General features: G+C 34.6%; 2 protein-coding genes and 1 pseudogene across 2 annotated transcripts; all 3 read right to left on the reverse strand.

Annotated features, from left to right (window-relative positions):
* Positions 1-617: 617 nt before the first annotated feature.
* Positions 618-4,309, reverse strand: LOC104854703 (olfactory receptor 8B3). The gene is made up of 2 exons (XM_010613285.1): positions 4,302-4,309; positions 618-1,551 (listed from the first exon to the last, which is right to left on the reverse strand). Exons 1-2 carry the CDS (start codon positions 4,307-4,309, stop codon positions 618-620), a joined length of 942 nt encoding a protein of 313 aa, XP_010611587.1.
* A 6,771-nt stretch (positions 4,310-11,080) lies between these two features.
* Positions 11,081-12,007, reverse strand: LOC104854704 (olfactory receptor 8B3-like). The gene has a single exon (XM_010613286.1). It carries the CDS (start codon positions 12,005-12,007, stop codon positions 11,081-11,083), a length of 927 nt encoding a protein of 308 aa, XP_010611588.1.
* A 9,260-nt stretch (positions 12,008-21,267) lies between these two features.
* On the reverse strand, positions 21,268-21,836 carry LOC117286266 (annotated as a pseudogene).
* Positions 21,837-26,715: the final 4,879 nt, after the last annotated feature.

Below are 26,715 nucleotides of genomic sequence, written 5' to 3' on the forward strand. Positions count from 1 at the left end.
TGGTGAGTCTTTAAATTGTTAAACTTACTAAGCTTTAGTATATTTTCCATGCAATAAATACATATTGGCTATCCTCTACAAGCTAGTTTGTTGTACAAAGTATATATGAATATTTTGACAAAAAGAAAGTTAATGCATAGAGTTTGCACCTTCAAGTCCTGTGAACTTTTATGTGTGAAACACTGACATTTGAAGGAGACGTTTCCTGCCCACTGTAGGATAGGAAGATAAGACTACAACCAACATGTCTCATTTGTTTCCAGTAGAATAACACACAAAGAAGAAAAGAAACACATCCTCTGGAATGGCACAGAATTATCCTAGTATTTATTTTGTCATTTGCAAATTTTTTTATTTTTACTAAAAGAAAAATAGTCCATAATGACAATGAGAATAAGTCAGAGATGAAATCTTCCTTAATTTTACTATTAAATAGGAAAAATATGAAAAGAAAAAATGTGTAAGTGATGGGGGAAAATGACTATTAAAATTATAAAGAAATGGAGAGAATCTTTAACTGTCACCATGATGAGAAAAACTAGGAATAGATATTTCCTCATCTATTAAAATAGACTTCATGTCTTATAATTAAGCACATATAGAACTTAAATTACTTATCAAAACTTTATTCTGGTCAAGGATTTTCTCAGGGCAATTTTAACATCTTTGTTCCTCAGACTATAGATTAAAGGATTCATCATGGGAACCACATTGGTGTAAAAGACAGAAGAGATTTTTCCCTCATTCATAGACCCAGCAGAGGATGGCTTAAGATACATGAATGCACCTGATCCAAAGAAAAGACAAACAGCAACTATGTGGGAACTGCAGGTGCTGAAGGCTTTTGACCTGCCCTCAGTGGACCTCAGTTGAAGGATATTGGAGAGAATAAAACCATAAGAGATGAAGATGGTGACACTGGGCACAATAATGTTGATCCCCACCACAATGAAAACCTCCAATTCATTGACATAGGTGCTGGTGCAGGAGAGCTGCATCACAGGAAGAATGTCACAGAAATAGTGGTTGATGGTGTTTGCATCACAGAAGGTCAGTCTCAGCATGCATCCAGTGTGGGCCATGGCACCAGAAAATGCCATTAGATATGAACCAAGGGTAAGATTGCAACACACTCTAGGGGACATGACAGTGTTATACAACAGTGGATTGCAGATGGCCACATAGCGATCATAGGCCATTACCATCAACACATAACACTCAGAAATGACAAAAAAGCTGTAAAAATAAAGCTGGGTCATGCACCCTGTGTAAGAGATAACATTCTTCTTTAATACAAAGTTCATAAGCATTTTGGGTGTAAACACAGAAGAATAACAGAGATCAATAAAGGACAAGTTGAAGAGAAAAAAGTACATGGGAGTGTGAAGGTGTGAATTCAGCCCAATTAGAGTTACCAATCCCAAATTTCCCATTGCAGTGGTGATATACATTAATAAAAACAGGAAGAAGAGTAGGGGTTGGAGGTCTGGCTGGTCTATTAACCCCATCAGAATGAATTCAGTCACAAAAGAACCATTTTCAAGAGCCATTCTTCCCTAGTAGAATCTATGGTCATGGAAAAAGAGTTCACATTAAAAGACAACCTGGCTTTTCCTGCACTATCTCTTCCCACTAGAATGGAGTATATACTGGCAAAGTCTAAGTCTCACTTAATCTGAGCCCATAGAATTAGTCTTTATCATGACCTGATATGGATATTCGCTTGTTAAAGTCTTACTAAGCTAACAATATTGAAGTATATCATCAGCTCACCTAGGAAGCAAAGGCTAATGCTGCCATTTCCAAACGAGACTACTCAGAAATCAAGAGATAGCAGAGAAAAGACTCCAGGAAAGAATGATCTGGCTCTTGTTTCCTCACACCTTTCCTTCACCTATCTACCCTCTCAGTAGTAAAATGGGAAGCAGGGGCCTTAGCATCTTGGTGCTGATCTGTAATCAGCAGTAGAGGTATAACCTCTATAGTAAGAGGTGACTCTGGAAAAATATAAAACAAAGTATTGATTCTAATCCACAAGAGAAAAAGCAGATCTAGGAAAGGTGAGTCACTAAATTTGTTACAAAATTAAAGCTCTAAATCTCCTAAGGCAGGGAGAGTTCTTTCCTTGAACAATGGTGGCATCTGAATACTGAGAACTCCTAAATGTTTCTGAACACTTTCTGCTCCCTCTCTGAACAAATTCCTTTGCTAGTACTACTGAAGTTTCAGGACTGCCCAAAATGGGGGGTGGGCAAAACATCCTAATGTAGGTCCCTGAATGCAAAGAAGGACATTAACAGTAATATAATTTATAAACTCACCCTCCATAGACCAGAAAAGTTTGGTGTTTCCTTACTCTTGTTACTTGTCCACCAAAGACCTGAAATGAAAATTTCAGGCTTTTAGGCTTTGGTTCCTTGGATAATGAGAGGAGACAAGGCAGACAGAATTTTCACCTTGGCCCGGAAATTTTTGTTAAGGGTAGATCATGTTTTCTGATTATGACTTGGAGTACTTTTACATAACAGAGAAAAAACAGTCTACATTATTGTCACATTTGCCACTTAATATGATGCAAAGGATTTAATGTGGAATCAGTGACATAATGTGTTTGGTAATAAACAGAATAAGAGCTTCCTTGGTTTCTTCCCTAGAGAACAGATTCCACCTGTAAAAAGGAAAATAAAAGATTGTGTTTATACCTTGGACTATGATCTGCCTTTAATTCCCAAGGGTCTCACAAATTCATTCAAGCATTTTCCTTTACCCTGGGGCATGTACAACCACCAACACAGAGCCAAAAATAAGTGTCCTTCTCTCCATCTTGATATATCCAGTGGGAAATACACTGCATTGTTTCTCTTTCCTACCCATTCTAAGTGGAAATTTTCCCACACATTCTTGCTCTCTGGTTCTTATTTTCTTCATCTGAAATTTTGCAAAAATTGCAATAACTCCATTTAGTAGCTTTTTATGGAATATCTAATTTTTAAATCCATTTCTCCCTTCTGAAGTTTTTGTTTGTTTCGTGGAACTGGAGACTGAACCTAGAGCCTTCTCATTAAGTGACAACACTAGCCCTTTTTATTGATTAATTTTTTAAATTTTGAAACAGGATCTGGCTAAGTCACTCAGTTGCACAGGGTAGGCTCAAATTTATTATCCTCCCAGCTCAGCCTCTCAGAGTCCTGAGATTACAAACAAACACAACCACTCTCAGTTCTTCCTAGCAAGGTGTTTACTTCTGAAAAACTACTAGAAATTTGTGTCTGATTATCCTGCTGTTAATAAATTTATGTTAACCATTCCTAGGAAGATATATAGTAATGTGATCTAAGTAGATTCCTATCAAAGATGGAAATTTTGCCATTTGGAAATTAATGTTTAAGTTATAATGAGTGTAATGATCTCATTCCTCTTGAAGTGTTGGTTCTTGTACATAACACATCTCATCCCCTTCTTGTCCCTCTGGCCCATCTCTCCACCTCTTGGTCCTCTTCCTATTTGCAAAAGATCTATCTCTCTACTTATTATGAGCTATCTTTTCTTTTGCTCTTTGCTAAAGAAAGCAACTATTTCAAGCCATGCTACCTAGGCAAAGAATATTTAAAGGCATTTCCTCTTTCTGTTACATTTTCACTCTACATGGAGATCATAAATAATATAATAGTATCTTGAAAGCATTCTTACACTAGTCTAATTTTCACTTTTAGATCTTAGACCTCGGGAGCGTAAAGTCACAGAAATGGGACATAATGATATAAAGAATGCATATAACATAAAAGGAAAAAAAAAAAGAAATAGTCCACAGAAATAAAGTGAGTGTGACAGATGTGTGTATTAAACATATATTTTAAATGAAATAAAATGGGGAGTCAAAAATAAACTCACAAATTATGGTCACTTATTTTCAAAATGGATGTCAGGATAATTTTTAGACAAAGGATTGTCTTTTCAACATATAATGCTAGAACAACTGTACCTCCACATGCAAAAATGATTTGAATGCTTAATCTACAATATAAAATTAACCCTAAATAAATAATAGATTTAAATGTAAGAAATAACATAATAAAACTATTGAGAAAAAATGGGACTAAATATTTGACCTTGGAATAAACAATAATTTCTTAGATACTATATTCTATAAGAACAAAAAAGTAAAAAGTAAATTGGATTTGATCAAAATCAAATTTTTTGAGATTTGATCAATATCATCAAGGAAAGGAAAGGACGACCAGAGAATGAAATATCTCCAGATCATATATCATGAGGAGTAGTATCCCAAGTTCATTAATAACTTCTTCATATGTAAAATTTCAAAAAGACGAGTCATTTTAAAATAGGTAAAGTATTGGAACACATATTTCTCCCAAGCAGACATACAAAGGGCTAAAACACACTGAAAGTGATGCTCAAAATAATTGATAATAAAGGAAGTACAAAGCAACCACAAAAGCCACCTCAGACTCATTGGAAAGGTTTTAATAAAGAAGACAACTTACATCAAATGTTAGGGAAGGTGTGAAAACTTGGAATGCTTATACACTACTGGTGAGGATGTTTAATGGTTTCTACCACTTATGAAGCAATATGCATTTTCTCAAAAGACTAGGAACACAATTACCATTGGAACCAGTAATTCCCCTCCTACCTATGTGTTTAAGGAAAATGAAAATATGTATTCCCACAAAATCTTGCACATGAATGTTAATAATATCATCATTTATAATAACCAAGAATAGATAATTTCCAAATGTTCATCAGTTGGTTAATGGGAAAATAAAATGTGATATATCCAAACAATTGACTATTATTTAACCAAAGAAAAAGAAATGATGCAGGGCCAGAGATTTAGCTCAGTGGTTCTGCCACCTGCCTTACAAATGCAAGACCCAAGTTTTGATCCCTGGTACACACACACACAGAGAGAGAGAGAGAGAGAGAGAGAGAGAGAGAGATTGCATATTTATAAGTTCCTAAATAGATGAACTTTGAAAACATTATGCCACATGAAAAAAGAATAGATATCATATTACTCCATTTTTTTGAGCTGTCCAAGATAAGCAAATCTATAAACAGAAAATAAGATGGTGATTTCAGAGGATTAAGAATGGAAAAATATATATAATTTTCCATCACTAATCCAAGGAAAGCAGGAAGAAGTAGCTATTTTAATTTCAGACTGGGCTCAATTCAGAGCAAGTGAAGGCTATGATTGATGAAGAGCACTACATAATAATACAAGGTCAATATTTCAAGAAGATGTAAGATCCTTAGTGTGATTTCTCCTAACAACATAATATCAAAGAATGTTTGGGAAAAAAAAAAACACCCAAAGCATAAATCCACTACTGCCATTGGAAACCTCAACACCCCTTTACAGAAATAGGAAGCTCCATGGGAAGTTCACAGTTGAACCAAAGCATCAATGATGAACTAGAAGGTCCATATCTATAGACTACTTAACCCCCAAATAACAGAAAACATGTGCCATAGAATTTATCAAGGTAAATCATATTCTGGGCCATAAATACATTCTAAAATTTGAAAGAAGGCACATTATACAATCTCAGACTAGAAATCTATAACACAAAAATAACTACAAATTCAAATATAATTGAAGAACAAATACTATATAAAAGAAGATATATATATACAGCTAGAAAATAATCATAATTGAAGACACTCCACAACATCTCCAATCAGCAAAATGCAAACAACAGTAAAACACCAAACCACCCTGCTAGAGTAGCCACATTCCAAAAGGCTGACAATAACAAATGTTAGTGAGGATGTAGAAAAAATAGACTCTCGTATATTGCTGGTGGGAAATTAAAATGCTAAACCAATTTAGAAGATACTTTGAGAGCTTACAAAACTAAACCTACTCATAATATGGTTCAGTAATCGCACTCCACAATATTTATCCAAAGGAGTCAAAAACTTGTGTCCACAAAAATGAGCATACATGGATGTGTATTATAGCCTTATTCACAATTACGAAAACTTGGAAACAGCAGAGTAAGAGTAAATAAATACAGAGTGGCCTACTCAATGAAATGTTACTCAGCAGTAAAAAGAAAAGAGCTACTAAGCTATGGAAAGACACAGAGAAGCATTAAATGTATATTCCCAAATAGAAAAGGCCATTTGAAAGTGATACGTGAATATGATTGCATGGTGCTCCTGTAAAGGTAAAAAATCTAAAGTCCGTGAAAAAAGCAGTAATTTCCAGGAGTTACATGGTAACAGAATGAAGACTAGACAAATAATGAAAGGTGAAAATTAAAATACTTTGTATAATGAGTGCAATGAAATGATCTATATGATTTAAGGGTCATACACGTCATACATCTGTTCAAACCCACAATATAAAATACCAAGAGTGAACACCAATGGACACTATGGAGTTTTGGTTCTTGTAGTACATCAATATGAGTCATGAGTTGTAAAATGTTACTCTGATGACAAATGTTGATAACTGAGGAGTCTGTGTTTATGTGTGGGCAGGGGCTATATGGGAAATGTGTGCACCTTCTCATCAATTTTACTGTTAATATGAAACTGCTGCAAAATATAAAATCTAAAAAGAGAAAGGTTTTCAAATCATTCATCATTAGGGAAATGAAATTTTAAACCAGGATGGGCCATCATTATTCTATTAAAAGGATTGCATTTGTTTTTTTCTGAGTATAGTTTTATTGCAAGGCATACATGAAGAGATCCAGAGGCTGAGCTGCGGGAGGGTCCTGAAGCAGAGCTCCCTTGTCTCTTCCTAGTGGGTTCAGGGTGGATCCTCCTCCTCCTAGCCTAAGCTTCCTCCGAGAAGCCCCTTTGACCCTCTACCTAAAATGTACCAATAAAATCAATTTTTTAAAAAGAGGCCACTTTGAGCCCCAAAGTCCACGGTATTTTTTTCATTAATATACATTTGCAGTAGCTAATGATAACATGAATTGAGGGAGTTGTTACGAGTATATAACACATCTTAATGCTTTTTACTTTCCCTTTCCCTCTCCTCACTCTCCTCTACCTCTATCTCTAACTCTCCTTCCCATTTTATCTAACTCCCTGTTTCTAGTTATCTGTCTTTAATTTTACTCTTTAAATAATTTATACTTTAGGCTTCCCATATAAGAGAAAGCATGTGTATGATTTATTGTGCTTAACATTATAGTCTCAATGTGCATCCATTTTTTTATAAATCACTCAAATTTACCCTTCTCTATGGTTGAATAGTACTCTACTACACACATAGACCATATTTTCTTTATTCACTCATTTGTTGATGGACATATGGGCCACTTTCAACATGTAGCCAAGAAGAGTTATGCTGCCATAAACATGGGTGGGCATTGATGACTAATATGATTTCATTATATCTCTGGAGAAAATACATAGAAAAGGGATATCTAGGTCAAACTGAATTTCTATTTCCATGGGATTTTTTTGATGACTTTTTATCCTGTATCACATTTACAAAGTATTTAAAGTTTTGAAGTTAATTTTACAAAAAATATAAATGAGGGATTTAATTTAAAAGGAAATTTGTCATTTTAAAAAAGAAACTCTTTTATTTTTGAGATTCTTCAAATGAAAGATCAGTGATCCAGTTTAATATAGATTTGGTCAGTTGAAGTGCTAATGAAATACATAAGGTACAAACATAACCTCTGCCATACCTTCAAAAGATACCTAATGTTTAACTTCTTCCTTTCCTGTCTTTATTGCTTTAATTCCTTTATCTTGTCTAATTGCTATGGCTAATGTTTCCAGAACTATATCAAAGAGGAGTGGTGATAGTGGGCATTCTTGTCTTGTTCCTGATTTTAACATGAAGGTTTTCAGTTTTTGGCCATTTAATACGATGCTGGCTGTTGCTTTTTCATAGATAGCCTTTATTAAGTTGAGATATAGACCAGTGCTATATGCACACCTATGTTTATAGTGGCACAGTTTGTAATAGCTAAAACTTGGAAACAGCCCTTTTGCCCATCAGTTGGAAACTGGATAAAGAAGATGTGGTTTTTCTATAAAATGGAATACTACTCAGCCATAAAGAATGAGGAATTAGATTCATTCATAGGAAAATGGATAAATATTGAGGATATACTCCTAAGTGAAATAAATAAGTCGCATCTATAAATATTGAATAGTTTCTCTGGTGTGAATAAATTATAATAGTACATAAGATCCTAATGAGGTAATTGACAATATGAAATAGGAAGAAAAGGGCTAAGGAATACTACTCAGCCATAAAGAATGAGGAATTAGATTCATTCATAGGAAAATGGATAAATATTGAGGATATACTCCTAAGTGAAATAAATAAGTCGCATCTATAAATATTGAATAGTTTCTCTGGTGTGAATAAATTATAATAGTACATAAGATCCTAATGAGGTAATTGACAATATGAAATAGGAAGAAAAGGGCTAAAGGTGTAGGGAAAGTGGGAAGAGTAGGGGAAAGGTAATAAGGGAAAAGAAAAAATATGAGAAAATGAAAAAATGGAAATAAAGTGTTTGTAAATGGGGAGGGGAGGAGGGAGTGAAGGGAGGGCAGGGGCAAGGGAAAAAAATGAGAACCAAGACCTGCCATGTAAAGGCACAAGATCCCAATAATGAATGTAACTGTACTGTGTACCTAAAATGTACCAATAAACTCAATTTTTAAAGAGATACCAAATGACGCAGATATTATCATATTATTTAAATATAATTTATTTAATAGATAAATAATTTTATCAAAAGGAACAGTAAAGCAATTTAAACAATTCTTACCAAGTTCAATAATTATACAGAGCTGGAACTTGTGAAAAAATACCAAATATGTTGATATTGCAACCATCAGATGGGGAAGGAGTGGTTAATTCAAGCTTTACATGAAAAGTTTAACAAAGCCATACATAAAAACATACAAGCCAATGAACAACTGACATTCAATTCTGCAGCACTCAAACACTGAATTGAGAGTTTTTTTAGAAAGGAAAATAGTATATTATTACAATTATCTCGGAAATTGTCTAAATTGCCACTTAGTGCATCAGATTAGGAATTTTCAAAATAGTTTTTGAGTCATGAAATTTTCCTGAGAAGAAAAATTATCTGTCACCCTACTCTTGAAAATTATCACAGTTTGTTCCCTTTAGCAAATGTAGTTTTCTAATTCTCACTGCTCTCCCAGGGAAATACCAGGTTTTAATTCTTTAAATTCCAAATAGGAATAGTATATTAAAATTAATAAAAACAGGAGTGACTTAGTTGTTCCTAGGTCCTCCTGTCCTCCAGGTTAACTTTTCTTTAAAATTAAATGGCCTAATGGAATTAATATGAGAAAATGAAAACAAAGTCTTTGTAAATAGGAACTGGTGGAGGAGGGGTTAAAGGGAGGGCGGGGGAAAGGGGCAAAATATGAGAATCAAGATGGAGCACATAAAGGTATAAATTTCCAATGCTAAAAGTCATTATATTGTGTACCTAAAATGTACCAAGAAAATATTTTTAAAAAGCAATGGCCTCAGCCCCTGTTACATCCAGAGAAACCTATAATTTTCGTATTTCTTGGCCTTCTATAAAAAAGAAGAGAGAGTAGACCTCATTCTCCCATTATTTTAATTTTTAAATTCTTTCTTTCTAATTTTAACTTTAATTTACATTCACTATTTAATATTATGAAGTTGTTGTTCTTTTTCTTCCTGGTTCCCCACAAGTATGGTCATTTTAATACCTAAAACAATATTTACCTACATAACTTCTGGTTCATAAGTGTTTCCAAGCTTTACGATGAGTGCAGGATAGTGAGTACTCTGCTGAACAAGACACAAAGTCAGATTAAAATGCTCTTAAAATTTCATTGGTCGTTCTTCAGAGATCTCTTTAATTGACAGTGTGTTTCTTTGGGAACAGATCTGTCTGTTTCATTCTATTCCAAACCACAATGTTCTCAATTAAAAGACCCTGAAAATAATTTCTAATTCTCCTTATCAAGAAAATTCTGTTGCCAATTTGTGTCAATCATCTCTCATCTCTACTAGCCACACAAAAAGTACCATCAAGTTGTCCACATGAACAAAAACTTAACATAAGAAACTTTAGAAAAATTCCTGTGTAGTCCTGTGTATTTTCTTCCTTCCTCCCCTCTCTCCCTCTCTCCTTTCTTCCTTCTTTCCTTCCTTTATTGTCAATATGGATTTGCCCTCATGAATAATGGATGATCCTGTACATAATAAAATCAAGTGACACTAGGCTGATATTGTGTTTGAGGATGACACAATTTCACTTGTCAGTTGTTGATAAGCATGAGTCTCACAGGCTGTCTATAGTCTAGTCATTCTATCTTCCATTGGTCAGGAATATGCTTCTTTCATATGCTAGCGTTTTATAAATATAGATCTTTTTGCATAGTCTATCAAATACAAACTCTATTGCAGATGTAAACACTATATGTTAAACATTTCAGCCAGATATATTTACTGTACCTTGTGAAGTGTAACTAATGCTTACTATATTATCTATGTATATTTATTGTGTGGATGGGCTAATGAAACTCAGAAAAGTCAATCACTTAGAATCTTATAGCTCTTTAAGGAAATAAAAAGGCCTAAAACAAACTGGTTGTCTTATAATTTTGTCTACTACATTTTCTAGTTTACTCTGTCAACCACATTTTCCTAGTCTTTTGAACTTAATTCATCCATAATGGAAAAAATGGTGAAAGGAGACATTGTACAATTTTAAGTGAGAAAACATGCTGTAATAAAAGATTTGGAGGCCGTGCATGGTGGCGCATGCCTGTAATCCCAGCACTTGGGAGGCTGAGGCAGGAGAATTGCTGTGAGTTCGAGATCAGCCTGGGCTACATAATGAGTTCCAGGTCAGTGTCAACTACGTAGTGAGACCCTGTCTCAAAACAAACAAACAAACGAACAAAAAGATTTGGAAAACAAGATCAGTTTCAAATTTTGCCCCCCAAGATGAGAAAGAAATAGAAGTTTTGACCAAAAACATTTTATGTGAACTCAGAATTTAATTGTGCTGCAAGCACATACACCGAGAAATAATGTTTCTGATCAAAGCTATCTTTTTCTTAAAGATTGTATCAGGGCAAGTTTCACATCTTTATTCCTAAAGCTATAGATTAAAGGGTTCATCAGGGGAACTACAATAGTATAAAAGACAGAAGAGATTTTTCCCTCATCCATAGACCAAGCAGAGGATGGCTTAAGATACATGAATGCAGCTGATCCAAAGAATACGGAAACGGCAATTACATGGGAACTGCAGGTGCTAAAAGCTTTAGACCTCCCCTCAGTGGAGCTTATTTTAAATATATTAGAGAGGATGAACAAATAAGACAATAAGATGGTAACAGTAGGCACAATGATGTTGATCCCCACCACAATGTAAACCTCTAATTCACTGACATAGGTGCTGCTGCAGGAGAGCTGCATCACAGGAAGAATGTCACAGAAATAGTGGTTGATGGTGTTTGCATCACAGAAGGTCAGTCTCAGGATGCCTCCAGTGTGGGCCGTGGCACTAGAAAATGCCATAATATATGAACCAAGCATAAGATTGCAACACACTCTAGGGGACATGACAGTGTTATATAACAGTGGATTACAGATGGCCACATAGCGATCATAGGCCATTGATGTCAGCACATAGCATTCAGAAACGACAAAGAAACCATAAAAATAGAGCTGAATCATACACCCTCTGTAGGAGATAACATTTTTCTTTGATATGAAGCTCATGAGCATCTTGGGTGTAAATACAGAAGGGTAATTAAGGTCAATAAAGGATAAGTTAAAGAGGAAAAAGTACATGGGAGTGTGAAGATGTTTATTCAATCCAATTAGAGTTAATAAGCCCAAATTTCCTAACGCAGTGACCACATACATTACTAGAAACAGGAAGAATAGTGGTATTTGGAGATCTGGCCGGTCTGTTAACCCCATCAGAATAAATTCATTCACAAAAGAACCATTTTCAGGAGCCATTCTTCTCTATAGAATCTGTGGATAAAGGAAAGAAGGATTGCGTCATACCACACCCACTCTTCCAACAATATTTTCTCTCACAAATGTGAGGCATAAGTCAGAAATGTCTGGACCTAACCAGCCGGAATCCATAGAACTTGCCTTTAATGTTACTTGGTACTGAGTGGCATTGTCTTCCCCTCATTAAAGTTTTAAAAGCTAAATATGGTAAAAAAAAAAAAAAACTATCATAAATTTAGCCTATAAAGTCAAGGCCAGTGCTACCATGTGAAAACATGGATCCCTTGAAAAAACAAAGGAAAAAGATAAGGCTTTTCTCTCTCACCTCATCCTTTCCTCCTTTGTTTGCATCCTCCGATCACTAGTAAAAATTGGAGGCAGAAGTCTTTCATCTTGAGTTTGAGCTTTAAAGCTTATTAGATTTTGTTGCGCTTGAACCATAAAAACTTTTCTAATCTAAACAAAACAACTAGACTCTAGGAATCAGTGGTTCAGTTGTAGTCCCATGATGCAGAAAAACATGTCTAGAAGAGTGAGAGATCTGTCCTTGAGAAGGATGCTTACTAACCAAAATGCTGCACCCCTTGTATCCATTAATCTTATGAATATTATTTACTTTTCTTTCAAAGATGTACTTTTGTCTTACTTGAGTCTTAGGGTAGCAGAAAATGGTGAAAAATTACATATATCAGGTTCACGGACTTCTCAAAATGTGAATTCCTCAAGCTAAATAATAAGCAAGACACATAAAGATTAATAATGTAAGATATTGCGTGTATGTGCACATATAAAATATGGCATTCATATAGGCAGAGAGCAGGATGTTGATTGTTATTAGCCAGTGAGAAATTCAGGTGATATTGGCCAAAGTAAAACAATTAAAATTTGGAGATCTAATGTAAAACATGGTAGTAATAGTTAATAATACTGTATCATATACTAATAATTTGATAAGAAAATTTAAAATTTTTAAATTTCTTTTCATTATATATCTATGTGTATATCACATGTTAACATTTTTCATTATTCAGATCATTTTATAATGTTTATGCATGTAAGTTCATCAAGTTGTATCTTATATATATATATAAAATTATACATGTTAGTGATATTTCAATAAAGGCATTATTAGAGGATATTAATATAAATAGATTTAAACACTTACCCTTCTTAGGAAAGAAAACTTCGTGATCCTTTGTTGTATCTTCCCCCTGGTCCTGAAAGATCAATCTTGGAATTTTGGCTTTGATTCCTTTGAGTCGAAGAGGATACAACAGATTTAATTTTGCATATTCCCAGGAAGTCTTTCTGAAATAGTGATCATAATTTATAGAAATAATGGTAACTCCTCTGAAGCATCAGCTTCGGAAAAAAATAAACAGCCCTTCTTATTACAATTGTCACTAGATGAAACATCACAATATTTAACATGAGTTTAATGACATAATACACTTTTCTACAAAAAAGGTAGAAACATCCTCAGTCTCTTCCTGGAGAACAGATTCTAGATATAAAAGCGAAATGAGGGGATTGTGTTTACTTTCTTAAGCTATGATGTGTATTGAATCCCCTAGACACTCAATATTTTATTCAAGTTTTCTTTCTCTTCGGGGATTGTACCTCTCCCATGGTAGAGCCAAAATTAAACTCCCATCTCCCCATCACTGTGATTTCCTAAAGGAAATGTATTCTTTGAGGTTTTTGTTATTTGTTCCCACATCTTTAATGATAATCTGTAGAGTTTATAAATAGGCTTCCTTATTGTTTATCTGAAGTTTTTAACCTTTAAACACTAGTAAAAATGTCTCCCTAAGTACCCTGCTAAGCTATTAAATATAACATTTCTAAATTCCTCATACACAAGATGGAGAATTCAGATACAGGATCAGTGTTGAATTCGTCTCTGTGCTTCCAAATTTTAATATTTTTATTAAATTTATTGGTAGGTACATTTTAGGTATACATCACTGTTACATTCATCATTAGGATCTTGTACCTTTACATGACTTACCATGGTTCTCATTTCTTTCCCATTCCCCAGCCCTCCTTTCACCCCCTCCACCCTTCCCTGTTTACAGAGACATTGTTTTCATGTTTTTCCTTTTCTCATATTTTTTCCTTTCCATTTTTACCTTCCCCCTACCCCTGCCTCTTCCCCTACTCTTTTACACCTTTTTTTCTATTACACAAGGTCAGTTATGCATTTTGATCCTTACACTTTTAGCTTTTCATACCAAAGAAAGTATTCAGTATTTATGCATGTGTTTCTTACTAATTTCACTTAAGAGAATAGCCTCAATGTGCATTCACTTAGCTAAAAATATCTCTAGGTTCTCATTCTTTATAGCTGACTAGTACTCCATTTTATAAACACACACACACACACACACACACACACACACACACACATCTTTATCCCATTTCCAGTTGATGGAAAAGCAATTGGGCTGTTAACAAATTTTAGCTATTATGAACTGTGACGCTATAAGCATAGGTGCACATATATCACTGTGATATGATTCTTTAATTTCTTTTGGGAAGATATCCAACAGAGGAATAGCTGAGTCAAATGGGAATTTTAATGCTAGTTGTTTGAGGTATCTCCATAATTGTTTCCACAGTAATTGCACCAGTCTGCACTCCCACCAACGATGAAGAGTTTGTTTCTCTCCACAATCCCAACAGCATTTGTTATTGGTTGATTTCTTTTTTTCTCTCTCATTGAATTTATTGGTAAATTTTAGGTGTACAGTACAGTTACATTCATCATTGGGGTCTTGTACCTTTACATGATGGCAGGTCTTCATTCTCATTTTTCCCCTGCCCTCCCTTGACCCTCTCCTCCCTTCCCTATTTAGAAATACTTTATTTCCATTTTCTCATTTTCTCATATTTTTTCTTTTCCCTTATTTCCTTTCCCCTATCCCTCTTGATTGATTTCTTGATAGCAGCCATTCTCTCTGGAGTGACATAGAATCTAAGTGTTGTTTTCATATGCATCTATCAAATGACCTGTGATTTTGAACATTTTTATATATTGTTTTGTTGTTGTTGTTGTTGTTGCTGCTGCTGTTGTTGTTGTTGTTGTTGTTGTTTTGTACCTGGGATCAAATTTGAGACCTTGTGCTTGCCAGGCAGGCATTGGAACCACTGAGCTAAATTCCTGGCCCCTTTCAATGTTTATTTGCCGCTTTTACTCCAATGTCTGTGAAACATTTGTTCATTTCAGATGCCTATCTTTGGATTTAGTCTTCATATTGGGGATCTGTTTTTTGTTGTTGTTGTTGTTCTTTATATATTCTGGATTAGACCTTTGTCTGAGGAGTAGCTGGTAAAAATGTTTTCCCACATTGTGGGAATCTCTTAGTTCTACTGGTGATTTCTCTGGCTGTGTACAAGTTTTTTTAAAAATGAGATCCCAGTTATTTATTCTTTATGCTAGTCCCCATGCTACTAATGATTTGTTCATAAAGTCTTTTCCCATGTCAATATCTTTGAGAGTTCTGCCTAACTGATCTTCCAGCAAATTTAGAGCTTCTGTTTTAATATTTAAATCTTTAATCTACTTGAATTTTAGTTTAGTGCTTGGTGGAAGATGGGGGTCTAGTATTAATCTTTGGCTGGCTGAAATTCAGTTTTTCCAAAACCATTTATTAAAGAGGCTATCTTCACTCCAGTGAGGACAGTTGACTCCTCTCTCAAAAATGAATTAGCTGAAGATGTTAGAAATTGTTTCTGCATCTTCTAATCTGTTCCACTGATCCTTTGGTCTTTTTCTTTGCCAGTATCATGCTGTTTTTGTCACAGTGGCTTTGCAGTATAGTTTCAAGTTGGTGACTGTTATACCCTCTGCCATGTTTCTGTTGCCTAGAATGGCTTTTTCTATTCTAGGTCTCTTCTGATTCCAAATGCATTTTTGCATTGTTTTATCTAGTTCTGTGAAATATATTGTTGGGATTTCAATAGGGATTTTTGTTGAATCTGTACAGAAATTTTGGAAGTATGGTCATTTTCACTATATTGATTCTTCCTACTGAGGAACAAGAGGAGTCTTTCCATTTTCTTATATCCTCTTCAATCTCTTTTTACAGTGTTGTACTTCTCAATGTAGAGGTCTTTTGCTTCCTTTGTTAAATTGATATCTACATATTTCATTTTTTTGGATGCTATTGCGAAAGGGATTGTTTCCCTAATTTCACTCTTTGTGAGTCTGTTATTTGTTTACAAGAAGGCTATTGATTTTTTGAGAGTTTACCTTGTATACAGCTATTTTACTGAATCTGTCAATTAAGTCTAGAAGTGTTTGGCAGAGTTCTTTGGGTCTTCTATTTAGAGTATCATATCATCATAAAATACTGGGCATGGTGGTGCATTCCTATATTCCCAGCATTCGGGAGGCTGAAGCAGGAAGATCCTTGTGATTTTTATACCAACCTGGGATACATTGTGAGTTCCAGGTCAGTCTCAACTACTAGTGAGACCCTGTCTCAAAAAAAAAAAAAAAAAGAAAAGAAAAGAAAAGAAAAGAAAATATTGAGTTTAACTTCTTCCTTTTCTAACATTATTTTTTTCTCTTATCTAATTGCTGTGGCTAATGTTTCCAGATCTATATTGAACAGGACTGGTGATAGTGGACATCTTTGTCTTGTTCCTGATTTTAGTGTGAATGTTTTCAGTTTTTTGCCATTTAATATGATGTTGGCTATTGGTTTTTCATAGCCTTTATCCAGTTGAGATAAAGACCATCTATTCTAATTTTCTGCACGGTTTTTATTATGAATGGGTGTTGAATTTTGTCAAAAGCTTTTTGTGCATCTATTGAGATGATCATATGGTTTTTGTCCTTGACTCTGTTAATACAGTGTATTACATTTATTGATTTACATATGTTGAACCATCCTCGCATCCCTGGAATAAATCCAACTTGGTCAGGGTATATGATCTTCCTGATGAGCTTCTGTATTCTGTTTGCCAGTATGTCATTAAGGATTTTGCATCTATGTTCATTAGGGAAATTGGCCTGTAGTTCTCTTTTTTGGTTGGGTCTTTCCCTGGTTTGAGAATCAGAGTAACACTTGTTTCCAGGAATGAATTTGGAAGTATTGCTTCCCTTTGAATTTCACTGAAAAGTTTAAAGTGGCAATAGTTATTTTCTAAATGTCTTGTAGAATTCAGCAGTGACGCCATCAGGACCTGGGCTTGTCTTTGTTGGTAAATTTTTAATTACATTTTTAATTTCACTGATTGCAATTGGGTTGTTTAGAATTTTTATATTTCTTTGTTCAACTTTGGTAACTCATGGATCTAGAAATCTCTCCATTTTTTCTGTGTTCTCCATTTTATTAGAGTACAGGTTCTCAAAGTAGGTATTGATTATCCTCTGGGATTCTGCTAGATCTATTGTGATTTCATCTTTTTCACTCCTAAGAGCATGAATTAAAGCCTTTTCTTTCCTCTTTTTGATAAGGTTGGATAAGGGTTTAGCGATTTTATTTATTCTTTCAAAAAAATCAACTCTTCAATTCATTGATTTTTTTTTTGGATTGTTCTCTTAGTATCCATTGCGTTGATTTCTGCTCTGACCTTTGTAATTTCCTCCCTTGTAGGAGATTTGGGTTTCTGTTTCTCTTCTTTTTCTAGAAGCTTAAGATTCTGCATTAGATTGTTTATTTGAGCTCACTGTGTTTTCCTAGTGTGAACATTTACTGCTATGAATTTCCCACATAGAAATGCTTTCATTGTGTCCCATAGATTCCTGTATGTTGTATGGGCAATTTCATTTATTTGTAAAAACTGACTAATTTCTTCTTTAATTTCCTCTATGATCCATTGGTTGTTCAGAAGAGTGTTATTCAATTTCCATGCGTTTGTGAAGTTCTTATGGTTTCTTTTTCTACTGATCTCCAGTTTAACTGCACTGTGGTCTGATAATATACATAGGATTACTTCAATTCCTTTGTATTTACTTAAACATGTTCTGTGAGCTAGTATGTGGTCTATTTTGGAGAAAGACACATGTGCAGCCAAAAAGAATGTATATTCTGATTTTGTGGGGTGGAATATTCTGTAGACACCTATTTAGTCCATTTGTTCAAAAACTTGGTTCAGTTCTAGTATTTCATTGTTGATTTTTTGCACAGATGATCTATTTATGATAGTGGGGTATTGAGGTCCCTGCTACAATTCTATTAGTGTTTATTTGGCTTTTCATGTTCCTTAATATTTGTTTTGTATAGTTGGGAGCTTTAGTATTTTGTGTATATAATTTATGATTGTCATCTCCTCCTCTTGGTTTGTTCCCTTTACAAGGATGTAGTAACCTGCTTTGTCTCTCTTCATTAGTTTTGGTTTGAAATGTATTTTGTCTGTGAATAAGATAGCTACCCCTGCTTTTTTCCAGGTTCCTGTCACATGGAGAACTGTCATCCATCCTTTTATTTTCAGTATATGAGTTTCTTTTTTGAACTAGATGCATTTCCTGTTTTCAGGATATTGTTGGATTTTACTGCTTAATCCATTCTGTTTCATTTGATCAGTGAGTTGAGGTCATTAACATTGATAGTTATGACTGATATGTCCTGACTTATCATCATCATGTTATTTTCTTGTGTTGATTCTTTTTAATTTTCCCACTCTCCCTTTAATTTCTTGCCTTGCCTGATGGATATGCTCTGTTGGGCCTCATGGAATTGTGACCTCATTGTCTTTTTTCTAGGATATTGTTTAGAATTTTTTGGAGTGTTGGTTTGGTATTCATGAGGTTTCTCAGGTATTCTTTGTCACAGAAGCATCTTATTTCCCCATCAATTTTAAATGATAGTTTTGCAAGTTACATCAGTCTAGGTTGAAGGTTGTTTTCTTTTAGGGTTTGAAATATCTCACCCCAGGCTGTCCTTGACTTCAGGGTTTGGGTTGAAAGATCTGCTGTGATTCTGATGGGCTTTCCTTTGCATGTGATTTGTTTCTTTTCTCTGTTTATAGTATTTTGTCCTTCTGTTGGGTTTCTGGGATCTTGGCTATTATAAGTCTAGGTGTAGATTTTTTAAAAACATGGCTACTTGGAGTCCTATATGCCTCATTTATCTGTATATCAATTTATTTTGCTGTTTGGGAAGTTTTCTTTCAATAATTCTGTGAACATTTTTTTTAATGTCAATTGTACTTTTCTCTTGGACAAGTAACATGTCTGTGCTGCAGGTTCATATTTATAAAATAGAGGTAGTTAAAGCAATATGTATTTCACTGTATTATTGTGATTATTATATAAGAAGATAAGAAAAAGTGTCAAAATAATGCAATGCATAAGGAAAATAGTCAAATATCAACTTGAGTACAGATATCCTTCCATTATGAAGTTATGTTCAGATTAATTCATCACAAATTGAAAACATACTAAAATAAAAATGCATTTAATGCAGCTGTGCTACAAAACAACATAATTGGGCTTTGCCCATTTTAACTTTGCTCAGAATGTTTACATTAGTTTAAGGCAACACAAGGGCATCATACCAAAGAAAAGGTCAAAATTTGAAAATCAAAAATGTAGTTTCTGCTGGGTGTGGTGGTGCACACCTGTAACCCCAGCACTCCGGAGGCTGAGGCAGGAGGATCGCTGTGAGTATGAGACCAGCCTGGGCTACATAGTGAGTTCCAGATCAGTCTCAACTACATAGTGAGACCTGTATCAAAAAATAAAAAGAAAAAATGTAGTTTCTAATAACTAGACAAAAAAGGTCATTAGCCAAAGAAAAGGTCAAAATTCAAGAATTCCTATGAATTTTATTACTTTCGCACTTTTATAATCCAAACATGCTAAGTTGAACCATTGTAAACTGGATACAATCTGTGATTATGTTCTCATAATTTCTGGTGCATCTTCTGTCATCAAAATCATCAAAAATTTTTATCAAATTTTAATTATTGTGCTCATCTACAAACTGCATATCAAATAACTTACATCTTTTTATGGAAGTGATATATGAATTTAGAGAGGAATATCAAGTATAATTTGGTGGAAGAAACTTTTGATAAGTACTTTGGCCCTTCATTTTACTTTCCTTGCTGTCACTTTCAGAGTTACTTGAGTTCTTAAGTGTTTCATAACAAGGAAAGCAATTATTTTCAAGAATATTTCAAGGAGAGTAAAAACTTGATGACTTGTCAAACTCATGAAGAATGCAGCCTTTACCTCAGTGAGAAAACAAGTCATGGCTTTCCAGTATTATAACTACTCCATGATTAGAAGTGATAGTTCAATATGGCAAGAAAAAAAGAAACGGCTGGTATATAGTAAAGGAAGAAACAAGATAACTTTCTCAGCAAATCATGATTGGTCACATAAAAATTTAAGAATCTCTAAAAAACTGATTCTACAAGTTATAAATAAATTTAGAATGCCTCAGAACATCAAATCTGTCTCAGTTCATTTCTTGCTGGTAAAACAGAGTGCTACAGATGGGTGATTTCTATGAAACAAATTCAATAGTTATACTATGTTCTAGAGTCTTAGATATCCAAGACCAAAACACTAGCATCTGGTAAGAGACTTCTTGCATCATAATAAAATGATGTTTGACATCACATGCTAGAAAAGCAAAAAGAAGCTGAGAGGAAAACTGAAGGTGGTAGAGAGACAATAATGAGCCAAACATGAGAGGGGCCAAACCTGTCATTTTATGAGGAATGCGCTCCCACATTAACTGCATGAATTAATTTATGGAGACACCCCTCATGGGAAATCACTTCTTATAAGTACTAACTCTTCATACTATTACAAAGAAAATTTCAACATGAGTTTAGAGGGAGACATTTAAACCATAGTAAAGTCAATACTATTTTTCCTTAACAATGAACACTTGAAAATTTGAAATTTTATAAGGCAGTGTCATTTTCAACAGTACCAAAAATAAGTAAGTTTAGGTACAAATTTAATAATATAGTATATACAGCATATGTATGCCATGAGATAAAAATATCAATTAAAAATAAATGATGTATTCATGAAGAGGGCTCCATAACTGCTTGAGAAAGTTCCAAGAATGACAAGATAACTTTGTTTGTAGTCAAGGGAAGCACTTTGAGGGAATATATATCCTTCACTGCAATAAATTTTTTATTTAAACATTAATTTTGGTTTTTTTAACCTCCCCTTATAGAGATAGAAAGATAACTGCCCTCAGCGAAGTTGATGTAGAAGACAGTGAAGACAATGAAAACATAAAAGATGAAAATGGTGAGACTGAGCACAATGATATTGATCCTCAGACACCAAAAACCTCCAATTTGTTGACATAAGTGCTGGTGTGGGAGAGCTGCATCACGGGCAGAAAGTCATAGAAATAGTGGTTGGTGTTTGGATCACAGAAAGTAAGTCTCAGCATGCATCCTATGTAGGCCAAAATCAAGTATTTGGTAGGAGCACATTTCAGGGCACAAGGCAGAGTTATATAGAAGTGGGTTACAGATGGCCATAAGCTAGTGATGTCAGCAAATACACCCAGCAATAATAAAATACCAATAAAAGTATAGCAGAGCCTTATACCCTCTGTAGGAAATAACATTCTTCTTTGATATGAAGTTTGTGAGCAACTTGGGTGTAAATACAGAAGAATAACAGAAGTCTATGAAGGATTAATTTCAAGAGGAAAAATAATATTGGAGTGTGAAGATATGAACTTAGCTGAATTTTAGTTGTCAAACCTAAATCTTCCAGAAGAGTGACCATATTCATTACTAGAAACATAAAGAAAAATGGTATTTGTATATCTGGCTGGTCTGTTATCCCTAGTAGAATGAATTCAGACCCAGAAGAGCCATTTTCAAAAGCCATTTTTCTCTGGGAGAATCTGTGGACACACAAAAAAGGTATGATATTGGAGAACACCCAACTATTTTCACAAAATTACTCACACAAAATGGGCTATCACTGGAATTCTATAAGACAAGCCCAACCCTATCCCAATCTACCATAATGCTAACATGATCATGGGTGCCACTGTATTACTGTCTTCTTTAAATTTTGAAGAACTAAGCACATAAAATACACTGCCATTACTTCTGTGAACAGTTTTTTTGTCATTTTCACTTTCTCCTGTTTCTTCATTGACTCCAGTCAGTCTTATCTTATTTTTCTTTGCATCACCATGAAGCTGGTGGATTGATTTCTTGTGGTCCCTTACTCTTTTTAAGAAATTTTTCTTTTCCTGAGAATTAATTGGCAATTCTATCTTCTACGCCTGAAATTCTGTCTTCACGTTGGCTCATCCTGCTGTGTAAACTTTCAATTGAGTTTTTTGGTTTTTTTTGTTTTTTTGTTTTTCAGCTTTAATTGAGTTTATTGGTACATTTTAGGGATACAATACAGTTACATTCATTGTTGGGATTTTGTACCTCTACATGACAAGTCTTGATTTTCATTTTTTCCCCTTACCTCTGCCCTCCCTTCACCCCCTCCTCCCCTCCCCATCTACAAACACTTTATTTTCATTCTCTCACATTTTTTTCTTTTCGCTTTTTACTCTTCCCCTACCCATCCCACCTTCCCTACACCTTTAGCTCCTTTCTTCCCATTTCTAAATGTCAGTAATCATATTAGAATCTTATGCATTGTTGCAGATTATTCACACCAGGGAAACTATTCGGTATTTACACATGTGACTTGTTTATTTCACTTAGGAGTATATTTTCAATATGTATCCCTTTTCCTATGAATGAATCTATTTTCTCATTCTTTATGGCTGAGTAATATTCCATTTTATAGAAAAACCACATCTTCTTTATCCAGTTTCCAACGGATGGGCAAATGGGCTGTTTCCAAGATTTAGCTATTACAAACTGTGCCGCTATAAACATGGGTGCACATACTTCTCTGTGATATGATTCTTTTAGTGCTTTTGGAAAGATACCCAGCAGAGGGATGGCTGGGTCAAATGAAACCAACAGGACACCCTGGACTCAATTGAGTTTTTGATCTCCTGGAAATCTGTTTGCATCTGTTATGGATTTCATTTTTTTTCTATGTTGGGATACCATGATGTTTCATTTTTCCTTGGCTCCTCTATTTTTTTTTAATCTGTGTCTCCTCTAGATTTATTAATCATGTCTTGTGCTATGGGCACGATCTCTGTTGTTATCTGAGAAATTATTTCTGATTTCATTTTTCCAGATTCTCTTTCATTGCCAGTTCAGGGAGTCCAGGTGTTTGAGTATCAGATTGTTCCCTCTCATTGCTCTTTGGAGTTGCCTTAGGTGATTTGGAAGTGTGGATCTGAGTCTTGTTTACATGTCTTCATATTTCAACAGATGCAGTCTACTGTGCCTTTGTTGAAGTGACTTTTTGTTTGCCCAGTGGGCTTCAATTCTCTGCAAACACAGACAAGCTTTTTCTCTACTGCTTACCACTGCACCAACTCCTGGGTTTAGAATGGTTGACTTTTGCATCCCCATGATATATTCTTGTGTGGGCAGTGTTCTAACTAGGGCCTCTGCACACTTAGGTTCTAGGCTTGCCTCTGGCTGGGTTCTGCCCACCTTTATAGCTATTGCCTGGGAGAGCCTTTGGTTAAAGGCTGTGCACCTGAGTTGCTGGTATCTGAGCTGACATCTAGCTGTGGTCTGATTGCACTTACTGATGGTATATGGGCAAGCCTCTGGCTGTTTCCTGCATACCTGCTCACATTTTTGCTTGCTGACATTTGGCTGGAGCCTGGGTTCAAGTCACTGGTGTCTGGGTGGTGCCCTGTCCTGGATCTGTGCTTCAACATTACTCTGCTCCACAGGATCTTTTGAACATATTTATTCCACTTTCATTTGAATCCTCTGGATGCATAAGATAAGCATAAAGGTGAATATTTTAGATCCCTGTACAACAAGGTGAGAGGAAAACATGAGCAAAAATAGAATTCAGAAAGTTAGATTTCTCAAATCAGAAAACTCTGGTGCTTTTTTATTATTTGCTTATCCCCTGTGGTCCTGGAAGTACAATTGCATTATGTACATGTACCAACTCCCCACAAGCAATACAAGCATAATGTATTACACACATATTCAAATAAATAAAAGTCCTTGCCTACACCTAGGTCTTCAAGGGTTTTACCTATTTTATTTTCCAGAAGATTGAGTGCTTATATTTTAACATTTAGATCCTTAACTCACTTTGGTTTTAGTTCAGTACATCATGAGATATATGAGTTATGCACTCAGTCTTCTGCATGTGGATATCCAATTTTCCCAGCAACATTTATTAAAGAGGCTGTCTTACCTCCAATGTATTTTTTTGGCACCTTGGTCAAAGATGAAGTGGCTGAATGTGCCTTAAGTTTTTTCTGCTTCTTCTGTGCTATTCCAATGATGCAGACATCTTCTTTGTGTGTGTGTTCAAGTACAGTACTGTTTGTATCACTGTAGTCTTATAATATAACTGAAAGCCCATGTTTGTGATGCCTCCTACTTTGCTCTTTTTGTACAACATTACTTTTGCTATTCTGTATTTCTTCTGGTTCCGTATGAATTTTAGGGTTTCTTTCTCTAGCTCTGTGAGGAATGTTATTGGTATTTTGACTGGAATTGTGTTAAATCTCATATCAATTCTGGAAGTAAGACCATTTTGACAATTATGACCATTTAGACAATATTGGTTCTATTTATCCAGGAACAGAGGATATCATTGCATTTTCTGATGCCCTCTTCAATCTCCTTATTCACAACACTGTAGCTTTTGTTGTACAGGTCTTTCACTTACTTGTTTAGGTAATTCCTGAGTGTTTAATTTTTCTTGATGCAGTCATGACTAGTATTTTTCCCTAATTTAATTCTTGGTGAGTTCATTGTTGTACAGGAATGGTATTGGTTTTTATGTGTTGATTTTGTATCCTGATACATTATTGAATTTAGTTATTATTTCTAGAAGTCATTTGGTGAAAATTTTTGGGTCTTTGGTGTGTCTTCAAAGAACAGTAATTAATTTCTTCCTTTCCTATGTATATCACTTTTATTTCTTTTTCTTGCATGATTGCCTTGGCTAATATTTCTCATAGTATACTGAACACATTTGGTGATAGTGGACATCCTTGTCTTGCTCCTGATTTTAGAATGAAGGCTGTCTGCATTTTCCCATTTAATATGATATTGGCCATTGGTTTGTGACAAATGGCTTTTTTTCAGATTGAAATAAGATCTTTGAAACCTGTTTTCTTCAGGGTTTTATCACAACTAGATATTTGATTTTGTCAAAAGTTTTTTTCTGTGTCTATTGAGGTGATCATGTAATTTTTGTCCTTGCTTCTGTTTATGTAATGCATTACAATTTTTGATTTTCATATGTTGAACCATCCCTGTATCCCTGGGAGAAAGCCTACTTGGTCATGATGTATGATCTTTCTGATACTTTGTTACATTTCCTTTGCCAGTATTTTGTAGAGAATTTTTGTTGTATGTTCACTAAGAGACTGGCCTCTTTTTTGAGATTGGTTCTCTTTTGTGGTTGAGTCTTTTTGTAGTTTTGGAATTAGAGTAATGCTAGCTTCCAGGAAGCTCTTTAAGACTACCTCTTAATTTGAAATTTTATTAAAGAGTTTGAGTGCTATTGACATTAGATCTTCTTTGAAGTTCTTGTAAAAATCTGTGGTGAATCTACTGGGTCCTGGGATTTTCTCAGTAGGTAGGTTTTTTTTAATTCTTTCAATTTCTCTGGCTGTTATTGGATTATTAAGGGTTTTTCATCTTCTTGATTCAGTTTCAGTAATTCATATGTATTTGAGGGTTTATCTATTTCTTCTGGATTCTTCAATTTATTGGAGTGTAGGTTCTCCAATTAGTTACTAATAATTTTCTGGACTCCAGTGTTGTCCATTGTGACTTTATCTGCTTCATTGCTAATTGATTTGGGTAACTAACTTTTACAGTTCTTAGGTTGTTTTATGGTTTGGTTGGTGTTTGTTTGTGAGTCACCTCACAGCTATTTGATACAGGTTCCCTTTTGTCTTTTTATAGGGTAACACTGAGTTCATAAGCAATGTTGTCTGCAACTTCTGATAGTCTTCTGTCAGACTGGCCATTTCTTTTGCACACAATTTAAAATAAATTTATAACATCCAGGATTCCTATTTAATTCCTTTCTATATTATCTAATTCTCTACAAAGCGTTTATTCACATCTTATATTCTCTTCCATAATTAAATCAACTTTTTGTGTGTCTTCCTTCATCTCATTAAACATTTTATTAATAATATCCTTTATCTGTTTATGTATATCTTCTTTAAGATCACCAAACATCTTATGGGTTTGCTCACTTGTTTCTTCCTTGATCTGTTCAATATTTTAGCTATTTAATTTTAAGTTCTTTACAGATGAGATTGCCAGTGATGAGTCTGCCAGTTCTTTATTGATATGTCTGCCATATATTTTTTCAGAGCAGCCTGCTTGCTCATGGCTGCATATGATTTCACAAATTTGTGTTAGATTACAGAGCACCCTTTTGTCCACTGATGTCAAACAATTGTTTCAGTGAGTATTTATCCTCCAGGAGCCTCCTTTTCCAACATCCTTATGATTACCTCTATGTTTTTAAAAATGTGAAACAATTTACATGCCTTGGAATATTCAATACATTTTATAAATGTATATGTTTGTGTGACAAACAAATGTATACAGGGATATTTTATACATAAAAACACATAATAGGAGCAAGAGCATCATTCTATGCTTGTGCA

This window comes from Fukomys damarensis, unplaced genomic scaffold, assembly GCF_012274545.1.
Source record: "Fukomys damarensis isolate Sample0158 unplaced genomic scaffold, DMR_v1.0_HiC HiC_scaffold_16, whole genome shotgun sequence".
NCBI lineage: Eukaryota > Metazoa > Chordata > Mammalia > Rodentia > Bathyergidae > Fukomys > Fukomys damarensis.

What these genes read in the sequence shown, in the direction of transcription:
- LOC104854704 (XM_010613286.1), bottom strand. Translation starts at nt 12,007, where the DNA reads ATGGCTCCTGAAAATGGTTCTTTTGTGAATGAATTTATTCTGATGGGG.